This window comes from Sinohyriopsis cumingii, chromosome 17 (genome assembly GCF_028554795.1).
Source record: "Sinohyriopsis cumingii isolate HCF-2022 chromosome 17, ASM2855479v2, whole genome shotgun sequence".
Taxonomy (NCBI): Eukaryota; Metazoa; Mollusca; class Bivalvia; order Unionida; family Unionidae; genus Sinohyriopsis; species Sinohyriopsis cumingii.
In genome coordinates this window covers 11,384,384-11,400,321 of record NC_142977.1, presented here as the reverse complement: position 1 = coordinate 11,400,321, position 15,938 = coordinate 11,384,384, and the positions used below count along the sequence as shown (strand labels likewise).

At 35.5% G+C, this 15,938-nt stretch overlaps 1 protein-coding gene across 1 annotated transcript; it reads left to right on the top strand.

The window, feature by feature from the left end:
• Nucleotides 1-508: 508 nt before the first annotated feature.
• LOC149777744 (di-N-acetylchitobiase-like) lies at nt 509-15,287 on the top strand. Its single transcript, XM_089938789.1, has 7 exons — nt 509-956; nt 2,386-2,530; nt 3,492-3,703; nt 5,298-5,469; nt 11,457-11,554; nt 13,225-13,386; nt 14,104-15,287. Exons 1-7 carry the CDS (start codon nt 759-761, stop codon nt 14,323-14,325), a joined length of 1,209 nt encoding a protein of 402 aa, XP_089794915.1. The 5' UTR covers nt 509-758; the 3' UTR covers nt 14,326-15,287.
• Nucleotides 15,288-15,938: the final 651 nt, after the last annotated feature.

Here is a 15,938-nt window from a genome sequence, read left to right as displayed (position 1 = left end):
GTGTGTGAAATTCTCTCCACATTGATCCGCGACAAGCTTGATCAAAAAGCGCATATTAATGACGAAAGTCTGTCAATCTGTAACAGTTTTAAAAGCTGTAACGCTGTCTCTCAAGATGGGTTAATACCTCATCGCAAGCAAAGGATGGCTGGTAGAAATTTAATGGCACTCTCAGCAATGCATTGTCCATATCGTGCCGAGAAAATGGAATGCATGCGCTTTTCCCAAGAAACTGTAGCAGCCGGCATGTGTAGGCATGGAACCAGCTATCCATGGTTTTCGAGTCTAAGTGTACCAAGTTGAACTACCACTGTTCCCCTCGCTGAAATCAACAAACGCAGAAACAGTCCAATGTAACAGTCCAATGTTATGAACATCCTCTTGATATGATCTTGTGATTTGATTACTTGTCATAGATACCACATAGATATCTTCCTAGTGAGTTTATTTAGTGATACTATATTAATGTATATAGCGATATCACGTGGTTTAATAGCATCCCGGATGAGCCCTTTGTGTGCCTAGAGTTTGAGGAGTAATGGCGTCAAAACATAGCAATGTTTCAAACTCTAATCACTAGAGTCATATTATATGCAGTTCACACACCCATATTGTATTGATATTTTTCAGCACTTTTAACTAACTGTGCTTGTGATGTGGAAAATGTAGAATCTGTCTCAGTGAACAAGAGTACAATCATTGTTATCACGTTGGCACAAACATGACACTAATATTTCGAACGTCGATCAGCATATAATATGGCGAACTCGCGGATAATTTTGATCGTTGTCACAATTGCTGTTTCTATCCTGGGTTTATCTTTTTTTGGAAACAGATTCTTTCGGGACACCGAAGACGAAAAGAACGGACAAAAAGATGCTAGTGGATCACCGAGAGATTGCCCGTGTGAAGACCCAGCGTTTTGTAACAGAATTAATGACACTACAAGAATGGAGGTAATCATTTTATGTTATTTTTGTAATTACGATCTAATTTTGGTTAATGCTATTTTAATGCAAAGCTAAACAATGATGTGTTCGAAATAAGAGAGGTTTGACTCTACTAATTATAAAAGTGTGAACTAGATAAATCTTGTGACGAGCAATGTCGCAGAAATTCTACGTTTATCCCGGTTTCTAGCAGTGTGCGGAGACCGGAACATAAGCCTTTAACTCCTTCTCCCTAAAAACCTCATCTGACCCATCCTGGAAATGCCGGACTACCGCGTTTTACAATCAACACTGTGCCACTTTCAAAAAGTGGTTACAAATTACAATTGCGGTAATAGATGTTATTTCTCTAATGCTCTGAGAGTTTCTCAAGGTGACACATTAACTCATCCAGATGATAATATTTCTGAGATTTCTTTTCCGAGACAGAGATTTTGGAAGGATGAAAATAATCACCCAAGTTATAAAATAGTATGCCATCGAATGTTCTTTTACTTGCATTGAAATTTGAGATATCTAAATTGTGAGGAAATCGCAAAATTTCCATCATAGTTAAAGCAATCCTCTATTGGGGAGAATTCAAAATATCATTAATTTTATGATTCTTTCTGCTCGATATTTATCTCAGAATTCTTTGTTGCTAAGCAATAAGAAAGATGGAAAGAATTCAGTTTGAGGAAACAAATGCGAAATATGAAATGAAACTAGTGCAGGGACGATTGAAATGACCTTTAAGAAAGAAAATGTGAAATGTTAAGCGAAACTGGCGTCTGAATAATTGAGATGACAGTTAGGAAATACTGGGAGATGTTAAATAAAACTAGCGCCTGAACGATTGAGATGATTGAGGAAGAAATGTGAGATGTTAGATGAAACTAGCGCCTGAACGACTGAGGTGACATTTAAGGAAAATGTGAGATATAAGGTGAAACTAAAGCCTGAACGACTGAGGTGACATTTAAGGAAAATGTGGGATGTTAGGTGAAACGAGCGCCTGAACGATTGAAATGACAGTTAAGAAAAACGTGAGATGTTAGGTGAAACTAGTGCCTGTACGATTGAGATGACATTTAAGAAAAACTTGAGATGTTAATAATGTCTTAATAGTGATCATGCATGTTTAACAATCAGAAAACGACAACGGGAGAACTCAGCACAGATGTTCAATTCTAGGGCTGCACCCTACGCCCTCAAACACACACACACACACACACACACACACACACACACACATTATTGAACTTATTATTATATTTTTTCTTCCAATGTAGCATGATAATTCGATTTTTCAAGTACAAATTATGTTCAGGCTGATTCGTTTGATACTTTTTTAAAATAATTCAAAGCACAATATAACAAAAGAAAGCATAAATGAATGATAATATAAGCATTTGGGAATGACACAGTTTTACAGCGAAATATTTTCCTTGCTTAGGTCTTCGTGTTTTCTCTCCAATCCCAAAATGACAGTTGGCGTTTCTACGATTGGTCAAAAGTTACCACTATAGTAACGGTGGGTTACATGGGTTTTGACGTCATGTGTTATGCCCACAAGCACGGAGCACGTGCGGTTATCATTGGTAAGGTTTTGAGATCTGTCTGTCTTCTCAACCTCTCTCTCTCTCTGATTTACATTTTCGAGATTTTGTACAGTCATTGTAATATTGTTTTTAACCTGACTTAGTTACCTGAAATACAGCTTGCATTAAAATGCATGTTTTGTTTGATAAGTCAAACAAAGAACAGGACTGAAAAGTCAAGTAAATAACAGGAGAGATTCATGCAGCAACCATGGCGAATACAAGAAATGGATACAATCTAGCAATGACGGTAAATCTGAAAAGCTTACTCTCAACATTTAGACTTGAGTAAAAGTCACAGAGGTTCAACAAATGGAAACACTTCTTATAAACTGAACGTTTCTTTATACTCCACGAATGTGGACGAGCAAATAGAGATTTCTCGTGCGCTAATAGCACTGTGGCAAAATTAATGCATTTATAGTTTAAACTATTTCATCGTGAAATAAATACGTATTAGAATAACACTACTACATGCACGTACTCTTGACCAGGGGTGGGCAAACTACGGCCCGCGGGCCGCATGCGGCCCTCCAAGGGCTTTCATGCGGCCCGCCAAGGGTTTTCATGCGGCCTAGGAACAAGTCATCATTCGCACTGACTCTGTTTATGTTACTGTGTTTATCAAATAAATGTGCTTCTTTTGAAGTTTAAGTTTAAGTTTTCAAATATTAACAACATATTAACAACCGAAAATTAATTAGATGTTATTTAGAAAAACCTTTTGTTTTTGCTATTTTAAATATTAATTATTTTACTTAATGAACTATGCGGCCCTCGACAAGGTGTGAATTTGTGTATGCGGCACTTGCACGGAAAAGTTTGCCATTGACTATAAGGAAAATATTTGCTAACCGAACCTTCGCTGTCGCCATCATTTTGTGTTGAAATACTAGGACCGTACATTAAGCTGTGTTGTTTTAAATTATGAGTCATACATCTTATTTCGAACCACTTCCAGGCAGCATGCCAAAGGAACAGCTGACCAACAAGACGGCTCGGGCGGCATGGATTGCGAATCAGCTCCAAGTTGTCAACGCGTACTTCCTTGACGGAATTAATATTGACTTCGAGGACGTTATTTTACAGAATGAGACAGAAATACGAGATGCATACACGGCTCTTGTTAAGGAAACGAACATGGCTTTTAAAAACTCCTACCCATATCTTCAGGTTTGATTGTATATAAAATGTTAAATTAGCACAGATGCAACATTTTATTTATCGCCATACGATAATGTAGATAAAATTATCATATATTTTAGTGTGAGATATTGAAATAGGAGAAAAGCAGTGTACGAAAAATGAGATCGCTAGTAGTGATGACGCAGTAGCGATATCACTTTCCATATATATATATATATATATATATATATATATATATATATATATATATATATATATATCTTGTTCATTTTCTTTGTCTGCACCTTCTCTCTCTTTCTCTCCCTCCCTCTCTCTCTCTCCCTTCTGATTAGGATGTAATGGTCTTACATGTGTCAACTGAAGAATAGACCAAAATGCCTTAAAACGAATTCCAAACAGCACAGGTAGACTTCAAGTATCAACTTTTTATAATTAGTTTTCTACAAGAATCATGGAGAATGTCATTGACTGAACTAACATGACCATTTGCTTTGTGTCAGCCATGTAATAATATATACCTGTAATACTTAAAGAAACGATTCACATTTCTTAAACAAAACACTCGTGATTAAATTTAGTAATAACATTTTATGCATCAATTTTACCTCACAACACGGTCATGTTTGAAAACAAAATGATAAATCTGGCGTTGATTGTGGTGACTGCAAACCGAAATTAAGTGACAACGAGACTTGAATACAGTCTCTGTTAACAAACTAGACTGCAAGCCAGCTAAGGCCATAAACAATTAAGTTTGAATGTGGAGACACGCAAAATAAAAAGTCTTACACGCAATCTCTTAATAATTAGAACCTCTTGTTTAAAGCTAATCATTTATAACATCGCTGTCCCCAAATTATTGTACAATTTAGAAATTCAAGAATGTCTTTTTATCAATGTTGTAATGAAGCTGTTGCATTGGCGCATAGTGGAGAAAACCCATGCAAATAGACGGTTTTTGCCCTTAGTGAATGTGTTATTAAAGCAAAACCTACGTTTTCAGTGCCAGCTATAATAAAAGCAAATCAACAGTTTTTTGAATGCAACTAGTGAAATATTTCCGCATATCTACATAAAACAACCCGTATATATCATTTATATCGCTGAAGCGTCTTCGGATGTTTCAGTTTTATTACACGATGCAGCTTTATTACCAATGATAAGGCGCCCTTTATGCAATTTAGATAGATGGATAGATAGATAGATAGATAGATAGATAGTTAAATAGTTAGATAGATAGATAGATGCTGCATTGTATGTAAGTATTCTGGATTGCCTGTATTAAATATTATTTGCTTTTTTATATGACGGTTCCACGCATTTTAATGTTTACTATGGCCGACATCTGAGCTGTAATGCTAAACAGGGAATGCTACCTTTCTACAACATCGATGTTTATACTAGTAATGCTTTAGTCTTTCTCGTTGAGTTCACTTTTCCTTCGCTGTCAAACCCTTTCATCAGCCTTATTTAAACAGAAAAAGGCAAGGCAAGACAAGAAAATGAGAAATGAGTATCTAATGAAATAATTGGAATGTGCTACAACTTTAATGTAAGACTCACACAAAAACAGTGTCGTGTAAATAAATTTCACTCTTCGAATTGTATTTCCATTTTACAGGTGACTGTTGATATCGCCTGGTCCCCGGATTGTATTGACTTACGCTGCTACGACTACCTGGGAATATCACTGGTATCGGACTTTGTGTTTGTGATGGCATATGATGAACAAAGCCAGATTTTAGGCAAATGCATCGCTAAAACAAATTCAGACTACTCAAGAACTAAATCAGGTAAAGATTTTTTACTTCGCATTCACCTGCTGATCATCAGGAAAAGGAGATTGGACATAAATTTGTAAGTACTCTGTCAGTAAATAATAAATTTAAGCCAAATCACAGAGTTCAAAATCACAGAGTTCAAACGAAAGAAAGCAAACACACTTTTAATGCTTATAGTTTTCAGCCCACACACACTTTGCGATCTTATAAATAAAAATCATCAAGGATATATAAAACACACAAAATAGTAATTTCATTCATCAATATATGATTTATAACCGCATTGACGCTAGGTGCCCTCTAATGATTTTTAAATGTTGTTTGCGTTTCTGTCGAAACGAAATCAGTCAATGTAAACAACTAGACTGTTCACTGCCATTTCCGCCTCCTACAACAGTCCTTTTTCATTGAAAAATGTCGTCTGCATCCAATATTGCAATGCCTAGTTTTAGTGTATAGAAAAATTAACAAACGAGAAAGGTTTGACGATTGTATCCATGCGTTCAAAGGGATGTAGGTCCTAAAGATACGGAAAACTGTAGAATTATTCACAGCTTATCAAAGACGGCGAACTACATCACGTTTGGTTTATGTAAACATTGATTCGCCAGTGGTTATACGAGAGCGTTGTGGGTCGTACAAAAATTCTGTTGGCGCCCGTTGGTTTCGGGCGCCAATTGTTCTTTGCGTTACATTTGAATCTGTACCGGTTAATTGTAAATATGTTCTCGCAGCTCAGGGAGTAGATTATGAATGTGTTTTTATAAACTGTCCACTTACACTAATTTCTTCCTACCATTTTAACATTTTCAAACTAATCAGCTGTTTATAGTATTCACATACCACCGTTTAAAATAAATGATACAACTGATCCTTTCCTATAAATGCGTTTACAAACTTGACAAATTAATCCATTTTGTAACTGGGTACGAACATGTTTACTGCAGTTTCTAGTGTATATATATATAATCCAATCGAACGATTTTCTTCATAATAACGTAAGTGTATGAAATGAAAATCTCCGTCTAACTTGTAAAACGAAATATCTATTCCTGGCTGATAATCTCTCTAGTCTAAATTATAAACTAGATATTTTGACAACACTGCTAGTGTCCAAAGCATAGAGGGGATGATTGCAGAGAAAAAATATAACAAAACTGGTCATTCCACGTAAGCTGATTTGCAAATGTCCTAGTTCTAGTATGAATGTAATATATAAGAATTCTGGACCACTGGATAATTTTAAAGATGAGAATTTATAACTGAGAATATAAAGTTTGAGTTTTGGTTTCAATGACCTCTAACATGAAATATAATATTAAAACGTTCCATATGTTTTATATTTGGAGTCTCTGTGCCCTCTAGTTTAAAATTTAATGTTCAAAATATACTTACTGACCAATAAGCCGTTTAGAATGACCAACACACATTATTCATCTATCCATTACAGTTATATACTATCCAAATCGGGCATAACCGTTTCCTACCTCCAATAACTTCTCTAGAAACCAAAGACATCGAACATAGTACGGATGCTACACGTGATTAATCAACTTATTTGACAGAAATTTTCAGGGATAAAGTTAGGAATGAATTAAAGACTTATGATTACCTGTGAAAAGAATGGATCCCTGGGAATGTCAATAACTTGTCACTCACAATTTGTGTACAGTGTCTTTAATTTCTGGTGTGTATGCTAAAGCTGAACTTCCTCATCGCAAACCTAAAACGTTCAAGCGTATTTGATTAACACTGACAATAGTCATCAACCAGGAACCCATTATGTAGCCGTATACTTTCCCAACTATCAAACGTGGATTAATTTCGGATTTCTATGGATTACCTCTTCTGGAAGATGACATCTTAGACTTTTATGAGGATAAATTCTGTCTTGACTCGATTCAATAAATGTGAGATTACAAAGAACCGATTCTATGGTGTGTGGACAGTATTATGTGTATCGTCTTCATCGACGCAGTCTTGGATTTTGCTTAAAGTATTTAGTGACTTGTTTTAAGTGTGAGTACTAATTTATATGATGAGAAAATAGAATGATGGTTTGTGAAAAGTGTGACTATCTTTTGTCTTTAGCTCAGAAATGAAAAATGTATCGATGGCAATAGGACAATGTCTTAGATCACTGGAAGTCAAGTGTAACTTCACAACGTTGTAAACCTTGAAAATACGTTCATGTTTAAACATTGCTTGTATACTTGTTTTGTGTTAGAAATATTCTTCTCATTATTAAAAACATTGTTGCTGGAAAAACGAAATGGCGTTTTCTTGCTATTGAAAACAAAAGGATATGGACATACTCTTTCATATTTCTTTCTGTTGATCTTGGTCTTCCTTAACATTCGCATACCAAATCAGAATAATGTTACCCATCACGTGCTTGCTTTTTCCGTATAAAGAGGAGCGTTCACCAGATTTGTCATCCATCTCTCCATGAGTATGACAGTGTGTATAATTTTGCTCCCTTGTTCATCTTACCACTCTTATGTAATGCTAGGTTTGTGTTTATGTATACGTTATGTTCAGCACTCTCTCCCTTTTCGTTGTTTAGTACGTGTGGAGGTTTTGATCACTGCCTGATCATGCTGGATCAAAAGATGGTATTGGATAGTAAGATGTAGTGGGTGTTGGATAATATATAATTGGTGAGGGCTTGAAAGTATGATTATGTGTTGGATCGTAATATAAATTGGCTGATGGATGTTAAGACGTGTGTTGGATAGTAACAAAAATTGAATATTCGCTAGCAGATAAAAGTAAGTTTTTGATAGTAATCAAATAGCTGGTGTTGGATAGTAAGATGTGTCATGTTTAGTACTAACAAATGTGGTTGTTTAATAATACTCAAAATGGTAGGTGTTTGATAATATCTTTGAGCAGTTTAGTCCACTTCTTTTACATCTTACCCTTTCCGCTGATAACAGATTGCTTTTGCTTGCAAATTAAACAAGTGCATACGGAGTGTTGGATATATGTGCCGTCTTCGATAGTTCGTAAGTGTGATTTCATCCCTATCATTTACATCACAACCTTTCCGTATGATAGTAGGTGAAAGTGCTGAGACTTTACACAAACTGTTTTGGATTGTGTGTAATGGGGTATATGATATTATTGGTGGTTGGATTGGACTGTTTTTTTTATTTAATCGACTTCGTTTACATCATACACGTTTCGTCTGATAGTAAGTGTGAATTTTGAGACGAGTTGTTTTGGATGGTAGGAATGGGATGTTGGATGGTTTAAGTGGTGTGTTTGATAGTATGTTCATGTGATTTCATCCCCATCTTTTACATCATGCCTTTCTGTCAGATAGTAGGTATCGGGTTTTAGACATTTCACATGGTGTTATGGATAGTTTTTATGTCGTGATGGATAGATTACTAAATAATCAGAAAGTAGATACTAAATACTTGGATGCTAGGTAACTAATTAGTGGAAAATATGTAACGTTACCGATGTTAAAATCTTCCTGACCCCAATAAACGTTCGACCCTTTTAAGCTATATTTGTTCGACTTATTTTCCCATGTTAATTTCCAGAGGACCCTTTATAGTGCCTGATAGTTATAAAAAAGCGGTTGCTGGAGATTGTAAATTATTGTGCGTTTGGATTGTAATCAAATAGGAAGTGCCGGATAGAACTCGAATGTGTGTGTTGGATAGTATCTAAAAACTGTTAACATTACACTTCCCATGCAGCCGCTACATTTTTCAACATAGAAACGGCCTATACCAATCACAAAGTTAACATTACATTTTCTCTTGTCTCAATAAACACTTCTGACCCCATAAACTATTTTGACGCTATAACAATTTTGACCATATAATACCATTCCCATGTTAAATATAAGGGCCAATTAAACAAATGATTACTCCGTAGGACCCCATATACACATTTGATCCCATTAACACTTTCCCCCCTAATATACCATTCCCATATTACCGCTCAGGTGACCTAGTGGTTATAGCGTCTGCCTCGAATGCGGGAGGTCGCTGGTTCAAAACACGGCTGAGTCATACCAAAGACTTACAAAAAATGGTACTATCAGCTGCCTCTCAAGGCGCTCAGCATTACGAGGTTAGTGTTAGGACTGGTCGGAATGGTGTCAGCGGCATGATGCCCTGGTGCTAGACTTCACTATAAACTGCCACACTGCAATTATAGTAAAGTATAGTAAATTAAGTTTTGTGTGTTACAGAGAGGCAATACTTAGGACTAAACAATTGTTACAGCTACGTTAAAATTCCAAAGCATACACACGTTCCCATGTTAAAACCATTGATAATGTTTCCATATTGAGGTCATCTCTAACAATGTTACTATAATACCTCAACTGAGGTCAGACTCATCTATAACAATGTTACTATGTAACCTCAACTGAGGTCAGACTCTTCTAATAATACTACTATTTACCCCCAATATTAAACCTATGGGCAACTTTGATCATTAGCGTTTCCCTCATGTTCAACATAAGGTGCATACATAATTATGACTCGACCCCAAATTCATTAATATAACTACTCTCGTCCACGCAAAAATTGCAAAATTATTTGCAAAGATACAAGATGACAGTGTTAGAGACCCATTGACGACCATCAGGCTAGAAATGATTGATTGAATAATGAAGTGATTATTGCTTTTGCATTTTTATAACCTTGATCTTTTAGATTGTAAAAAGGTAGGAGGTGAAAAGGTTGGGGTGGGTGGGTGTGGATCAATGCTATATATTGTTTCATCATTTCGGTTAGACGCTTGGATTGATTTTATTAAGAAGAAATACCGCTATTATTGAGAAAATGATTTTAATGGACTTTTATTTTTTTAATCATCACGTACTTTTTCACTTTCGTTTTTGTTTCTGTCTTTCTTCACTTACCGTATCCTTTTCTTTTTTCCAAATTTTGTCTTCTTTCCCACAGTCTTTTCAATATTTTCTTCTTTACTTCCATAAACATAAAACTATGTGAACACTCATTATCAGTTTTAAAATTATTAAAATTAATTAACGATTTCATAAATTAAATTGAATACGAATTGAAGTAAAAATAATGTTAAGGTCATTTTGTTTAGCTACTCAGATTAATGTGCTCAAGAAGAAAGTTTGCTTTTATTGATATAACCTTTTATGGACTCAAAAGTTCAATGCTTTACATGCTTTCTTCCATTTTACCTTTTATCTTTATTCCTACGCTACTCCTTCGTTCATTCCGTCATTCTCTCCTCGCTTCCTTTCCTTTGTTCGGTCATTTTCTTTCCTTATGACTGATGTAATTCACCGTTAAGTTGTAATGACTTCAACTTATTTTATAAATATTATATCTCGTAAGTCATCGACAAAGTCCGATCAGATTTGTATGGGAAATGAAGACACGTATGCCTCAAGGTATTTCATTTACTCTTTTGTTTTATATATGTGAGAAAACGTTCATTGGTTCTGTTTTGTATGTGCAGACTTTTGTGGTCTTTTGTGATTCGCTACACTTTTAAATGAATCGGGAAGAAATAACGAGCACCATATTTAATATGAATAGGACACATCACAACCCAGTGGCGTCGCTAGGGGGGTGCGGGGGGTGCGGACCGCACCGGGTGACACCATCTCAGAGGGGTGACACCAAAATGAAAAATTGCAAATTTTACAGAGCACACACTGTTCGGTCTAGTCGGATTTCATAAGCGGATGACCGATCATAGTTAAATACATGACTAGCAGGCACAGCAGTGGCGTCGCTAGGGGGATGCGGGGGGGGGGGGGTACGGACTGCACCGGGTAACATCATCAGAGGGGGTGACACAAAAATGACATTACTAAGGATTCTGTATGGTCTGTTACGGAAGGAGGACCATGGGGGTGACACCATGAGTTACCGCACTAGGTGACACCAACCCGACTGACGCCACTGACAACCGTTAAATTAGATTTTCAGTGAATTAATATTTATAATAAATATTACAATGAAAATGTACCCCTGAATATTTTATAGGTTTGACTAAATTCCTGAATCTGGGGATCACACCGAACAAGATGGTTCTCGGAGTTCCCTGGTACGGCTACTACTACCCTTGTCTCTCCATGTCCAAGGTATGATAATTTGACTATAATAATACCACTAAAATTTCTGTGTAGAAAATGGAAACATAATAATATATGAAAAAACCAACGCTAAACTATTTTTTTTTTCTTAAAAAGGAACATGTTTTATTTGTCCAATTTCAAAGGACGAATTATTGCACACAATTTTGTCTTTCTTGTGATGACCATATAAAGACATTGAGAGACGCAGCTTTATAATATATGATTTTAAATGACAAGGGTAAGAACCTGCATGTACAGCCAGCAACCAAGACGTTGCTGTAAATTATATTCTTCATCGCAAGGTCTAAAGGCTGAGCGAGTGTTTCAAAAACTGATTTCTCTTAGCTCTGCATTGATTAAGTCTAAGTAACTAGAAAATCAATAAACGGGTTTCGGAAATACAATAAAATCCCAAAATGGAATGGAAACCTTTTTTTATTATAGCAAATTCCTTAATGCAGGTTTTCTATTGCAGAGGCATTGACTCCAGTACAAAATGAGTGAGCGAGCATATCTTCAACAAAATTGTCGTAGCATATCGTCAACAAAATTGTCGTAGCTTCATAATGACCAATTCTAAGAATGAAAAAAAAATCAATCAAGAAGTTTAGGAAATATAAGCAAAAAAATTTTAATCTTTTTTTCTTCTCACAAGCCTTAACGCAAATGTTTTATAAATGTGGCCTTGACCTCAAGGTTAAAGGGGACAATGTGCCTAGTATTGCATAATGCATTGTCGCGGCTATATAATACATTCTGTCCAGCTTGATGGGACTCCATCAAGAGGTCTGGGAAATAAATGCAAAAGAAAAATTAATAAATGCAAAATAGACTTTAAACAAAACCTTAAAGCGACGGGCCACTACGATGTTACACTTCTCTCTAAAATTATAGTGGGTTGCTTTAATATAGGAAAATTAGATACCAGTATTTTGGTGATAGTAAAGAAAACAGACTAAGCTTTAGGCAAGAAAAGTTGAATGTTTGAGTCCAACATTTGTACAAAGTTTATTAATCCATACGTAATATAGCTGGGCGATCATTTGATTAAAGGCAATATATGTGGAACCGTCGACGCGTCCATTCGTAAAATAGTGTCATATACCGACCTGACATATAATTGATATACAAGAAAGAATAATAGCCACGGGGGTTGCCACAAGCCAAATTTAGCTCACAGTATAAGAAAATGGAGCGTAGTAAGTTTTTCAAAGTGTGAGTAGGACATGTCTTTACTTCTTGTTGAGTAGCTTATTTTCAGATTTGAACTTTAAGATGCAACTGACTGTCCCTTTGAAACATGAGTAAGAAACGCAAAACTAGAAATAACGTGCGTAAAAGCACTGGTAAACTAATAAAAACCAAAGTAAAAGAATCCAGCTATACTTGCTGTAACTTTCGAAGAAAACGATGCATTTATTACCATTTTGTATCATTATAACAACACGGAGAGACAGACATGAGCAGGATGTAGTCACTTCTGCGCTTGGCATTAGTAATCATGAATACTGCGAAATATTTGCTATTCATAACTAATTCTTTGTTTGAGCACTACTGTAATGCGGAATACTGACAGAAATGTCAAATAGAATAAATTCCATGTTTATCATTGTGTACAGTTCAGAAAGAAACCAATACCTTGTATGCTGTATAGAACTATTGATTTCCTTCATCAGGATAACGTGTGCAGCTTGCAGTTGGTTCCATTCAGGGGTGTGAACTGTAGCGATGCAGCTGGAAAAGAAATAAACTACAACGTTATCGTGGAAATGCTGAAGAACTCAACAACTGGCCGACTATGGGACAACGAAGGCTTGTCGCCTTATTTTAATTATATAGTGAGTATTCTCTAGATTTATAATTCCAGAATTTTCGGTGCCAAAAAATTTACTGTTCGATCAAAATCAGAAGTTGAAATGAGTGCATTGAAGCATAGATGAAATGGAAGTTATACTTTCTGGTCAATTGACCAATCTCGATGATAACTTTGATGGACTTGTTGTAGAGGTAGTTAGGAAAACATCTTTAGTACACTAAGGTTTCTACATGGCACAGTTCTTCTTAGAATCAGGTTTTTATCTTTTGATAGTCGTCTACGATGTATTATATACCGAATGAAGATGATTTTAGTTTCCTATGATATGTGCACAAAACCAGTCCGCACATTTTAGACTGGTTTTAGGCAGGAAACTTAAGCCCAAATCCAGATCTGATACTCGGTATAAATTTGTATACCTGAAAGGACAACGTAGTTTTTAATACACTATTGTCTTCTAAAATGTAAGTTTTCGAAAACTCGCACATTTAATTTGTTTCGTAAACAATTTTGAAGCGCTCTGAGTCTCGTTCGATTAAAATCAAAGCTGCCGAATGTTTGAGCGTGTTGAGTGCTCGATAATAGGGTCGAAGCTTGAGAAGAAAACGAATTCACAATTTATGTAATTCACTCTCTCATCGTACATTAAGTTCGCTGTGCAATTATAGAAATCGAGTGAGTAAATTAAGTTTTGAATGTTACAGAGAGTCAATACTTATGGCCTTGTTGACCATTTTAGGATCCACCAACAGGAATTATTCATCAAATAAGGTATGATGACCCAGAAAGCCTTCTCCTAAAGTATAACCTCGCGCTGCAGTACAAGCTACGCGGAGTAGGAATGTGGCAGGCCGAGGCATTGGACTATCTCCACAACACCACCGACACCATCAAAGAATGGAAAGAAATGTGGGGAGCCATTCCTAGATTCAAAGTACCGAGTATTCCTCCGACAATCTGAGTTTAATTTGCTTATAAGATAAATATCCCTACAGAACATGATTGTCTCCTGTAACGGCAATGGCCTGCTATTTTATAGAATTTGTTTAGGCTAGTATTACCTATATTTATTATAAACTTATCAAAGAATTTAATAAATCAAACAATTATATTTTGTTTCCGCTGACACTTTTTAAGCATCTAGCTTGCAAATTACGTTGAAACCTGTGCTTAAGAATGACAAGCCGCTTTTGCAGGATACTTTTAATCTTGTCCGCAGCTATGGATGACCATGCTAATTTGAAGTTAATTATGATATAAATTTAAAGTCATAAAACAATACTGCAGATAACTAACGTTTAATCATTCTCTGTGGTAATTGTCACATAGTTTACTTGATTTCTAATTTCATTAGAACATGAATGACAATAATGTAAGCAGTAGATTCGAAAAATCTAATGATATAATAAATCCAATGATGTAATTCACAACCAAATAAATGTATGGCTTCAACTATGATAGTGTATTGTCTATTCGCACTTAGTATGTATTGGCCTTTACGTTGGTCAAAATGTTTCCCAAGCTGATATCAACGATAATTTTTATTTAAGGTTATTATTTTGTTATCCTATATCTGACTGCATATGTGTCTGATAGCATATATATATATATATATATATATATATATATATATATATATATATATATATATATATATATATAATACACCCCACAGATCGGGTGTAATGCAGTTAATACAGGTGAGACAGTGGTGGCCAAAGTTGCGGTTTGCTTATTTTCTGCAATTAGCCTGACGTTTTGAATAAAAGACGTGGCCCATAGAATACTATATTCTATCTGGTCTCCAGAAAATCAAATACTGGTCATAAATAAGTTGTGAATATTATAAGTACTTCAAAAGTTTGTGACAGTTGTGAACAAGAATGGATATTAAATTAAATTAAATTCAATCCATGATTTCAACGATTTTCTCATTTAATATATCCTAAATAACCTACTATCTCGACCTTTTTGTTTTCTTCAAGAAAAGTCGCTGTTTAATGTCCCGTTAAACATATAAATTATAGTCCGGCAAAGAGAAAATTGAATAGATTTAAAGGTTAATTTTCAAACAGTGTTGCATTTTTCTTCAGTGAAACACCAATTACTATAGATAGAAGCATAATACAAATCATTGACGAATGATTCGAAATCACTTGCAAAGGAAGAAGGAATGTAGAAACGAAAAGTGGAGATTGGGAGTTAGGGAGAGGGGCACTCTAAGTGGTTGCTTGTACGATCCCCAGTCCGGAGATGGAGTTAAAAACCTGTCCTCATACCGTCAGCTGATTTGAACAGCTTTTCGACTTACCCTAACATTAGTAATGCGATTTCTTTGCCTGATATGGTAATATGATAGCTTACGTTACTGTAAGATTTACAATGTGCTATGAAACAGATGTATGATTTGGCTCGAATTTACATAAAAGTGAGTTAATGTTTATCTGCAATGCAGAGAAAGTGTTCTTGGTAAAATATAAATTGTTCAATTTGTCAAACTTATAGGTATCCTTATTGACTATACTTTCGTATTGTCTAACCACATTGACAAACGTTTTTTGAAACAACTAAACA

Excerpts from the sequence above, each read along its gene's own strand:
- LOC149777744 (XM_089938789.1), top strand. The coding sequence starts at position 759 with ATGGCGAACTCGCGGATAATTTTGATCGTTGTCACAATTGCTGTTTCT. Across the intron at positions 957-2,385 it reads ATGACACTACAAGAATGGAG|GTCTTCGTGTTTTCTCTCCA; the intron begins GTAATCATTTTA and ends TTCCTTGCTTAG. Across the intron at positions 11,555-13,224 it reads CTTGTCTCTCCATGTCCAAG|GATAACGTGTGCAGCTTGCA; the intron begins GTATGATAATTT and ends TTCCTTCATCAG.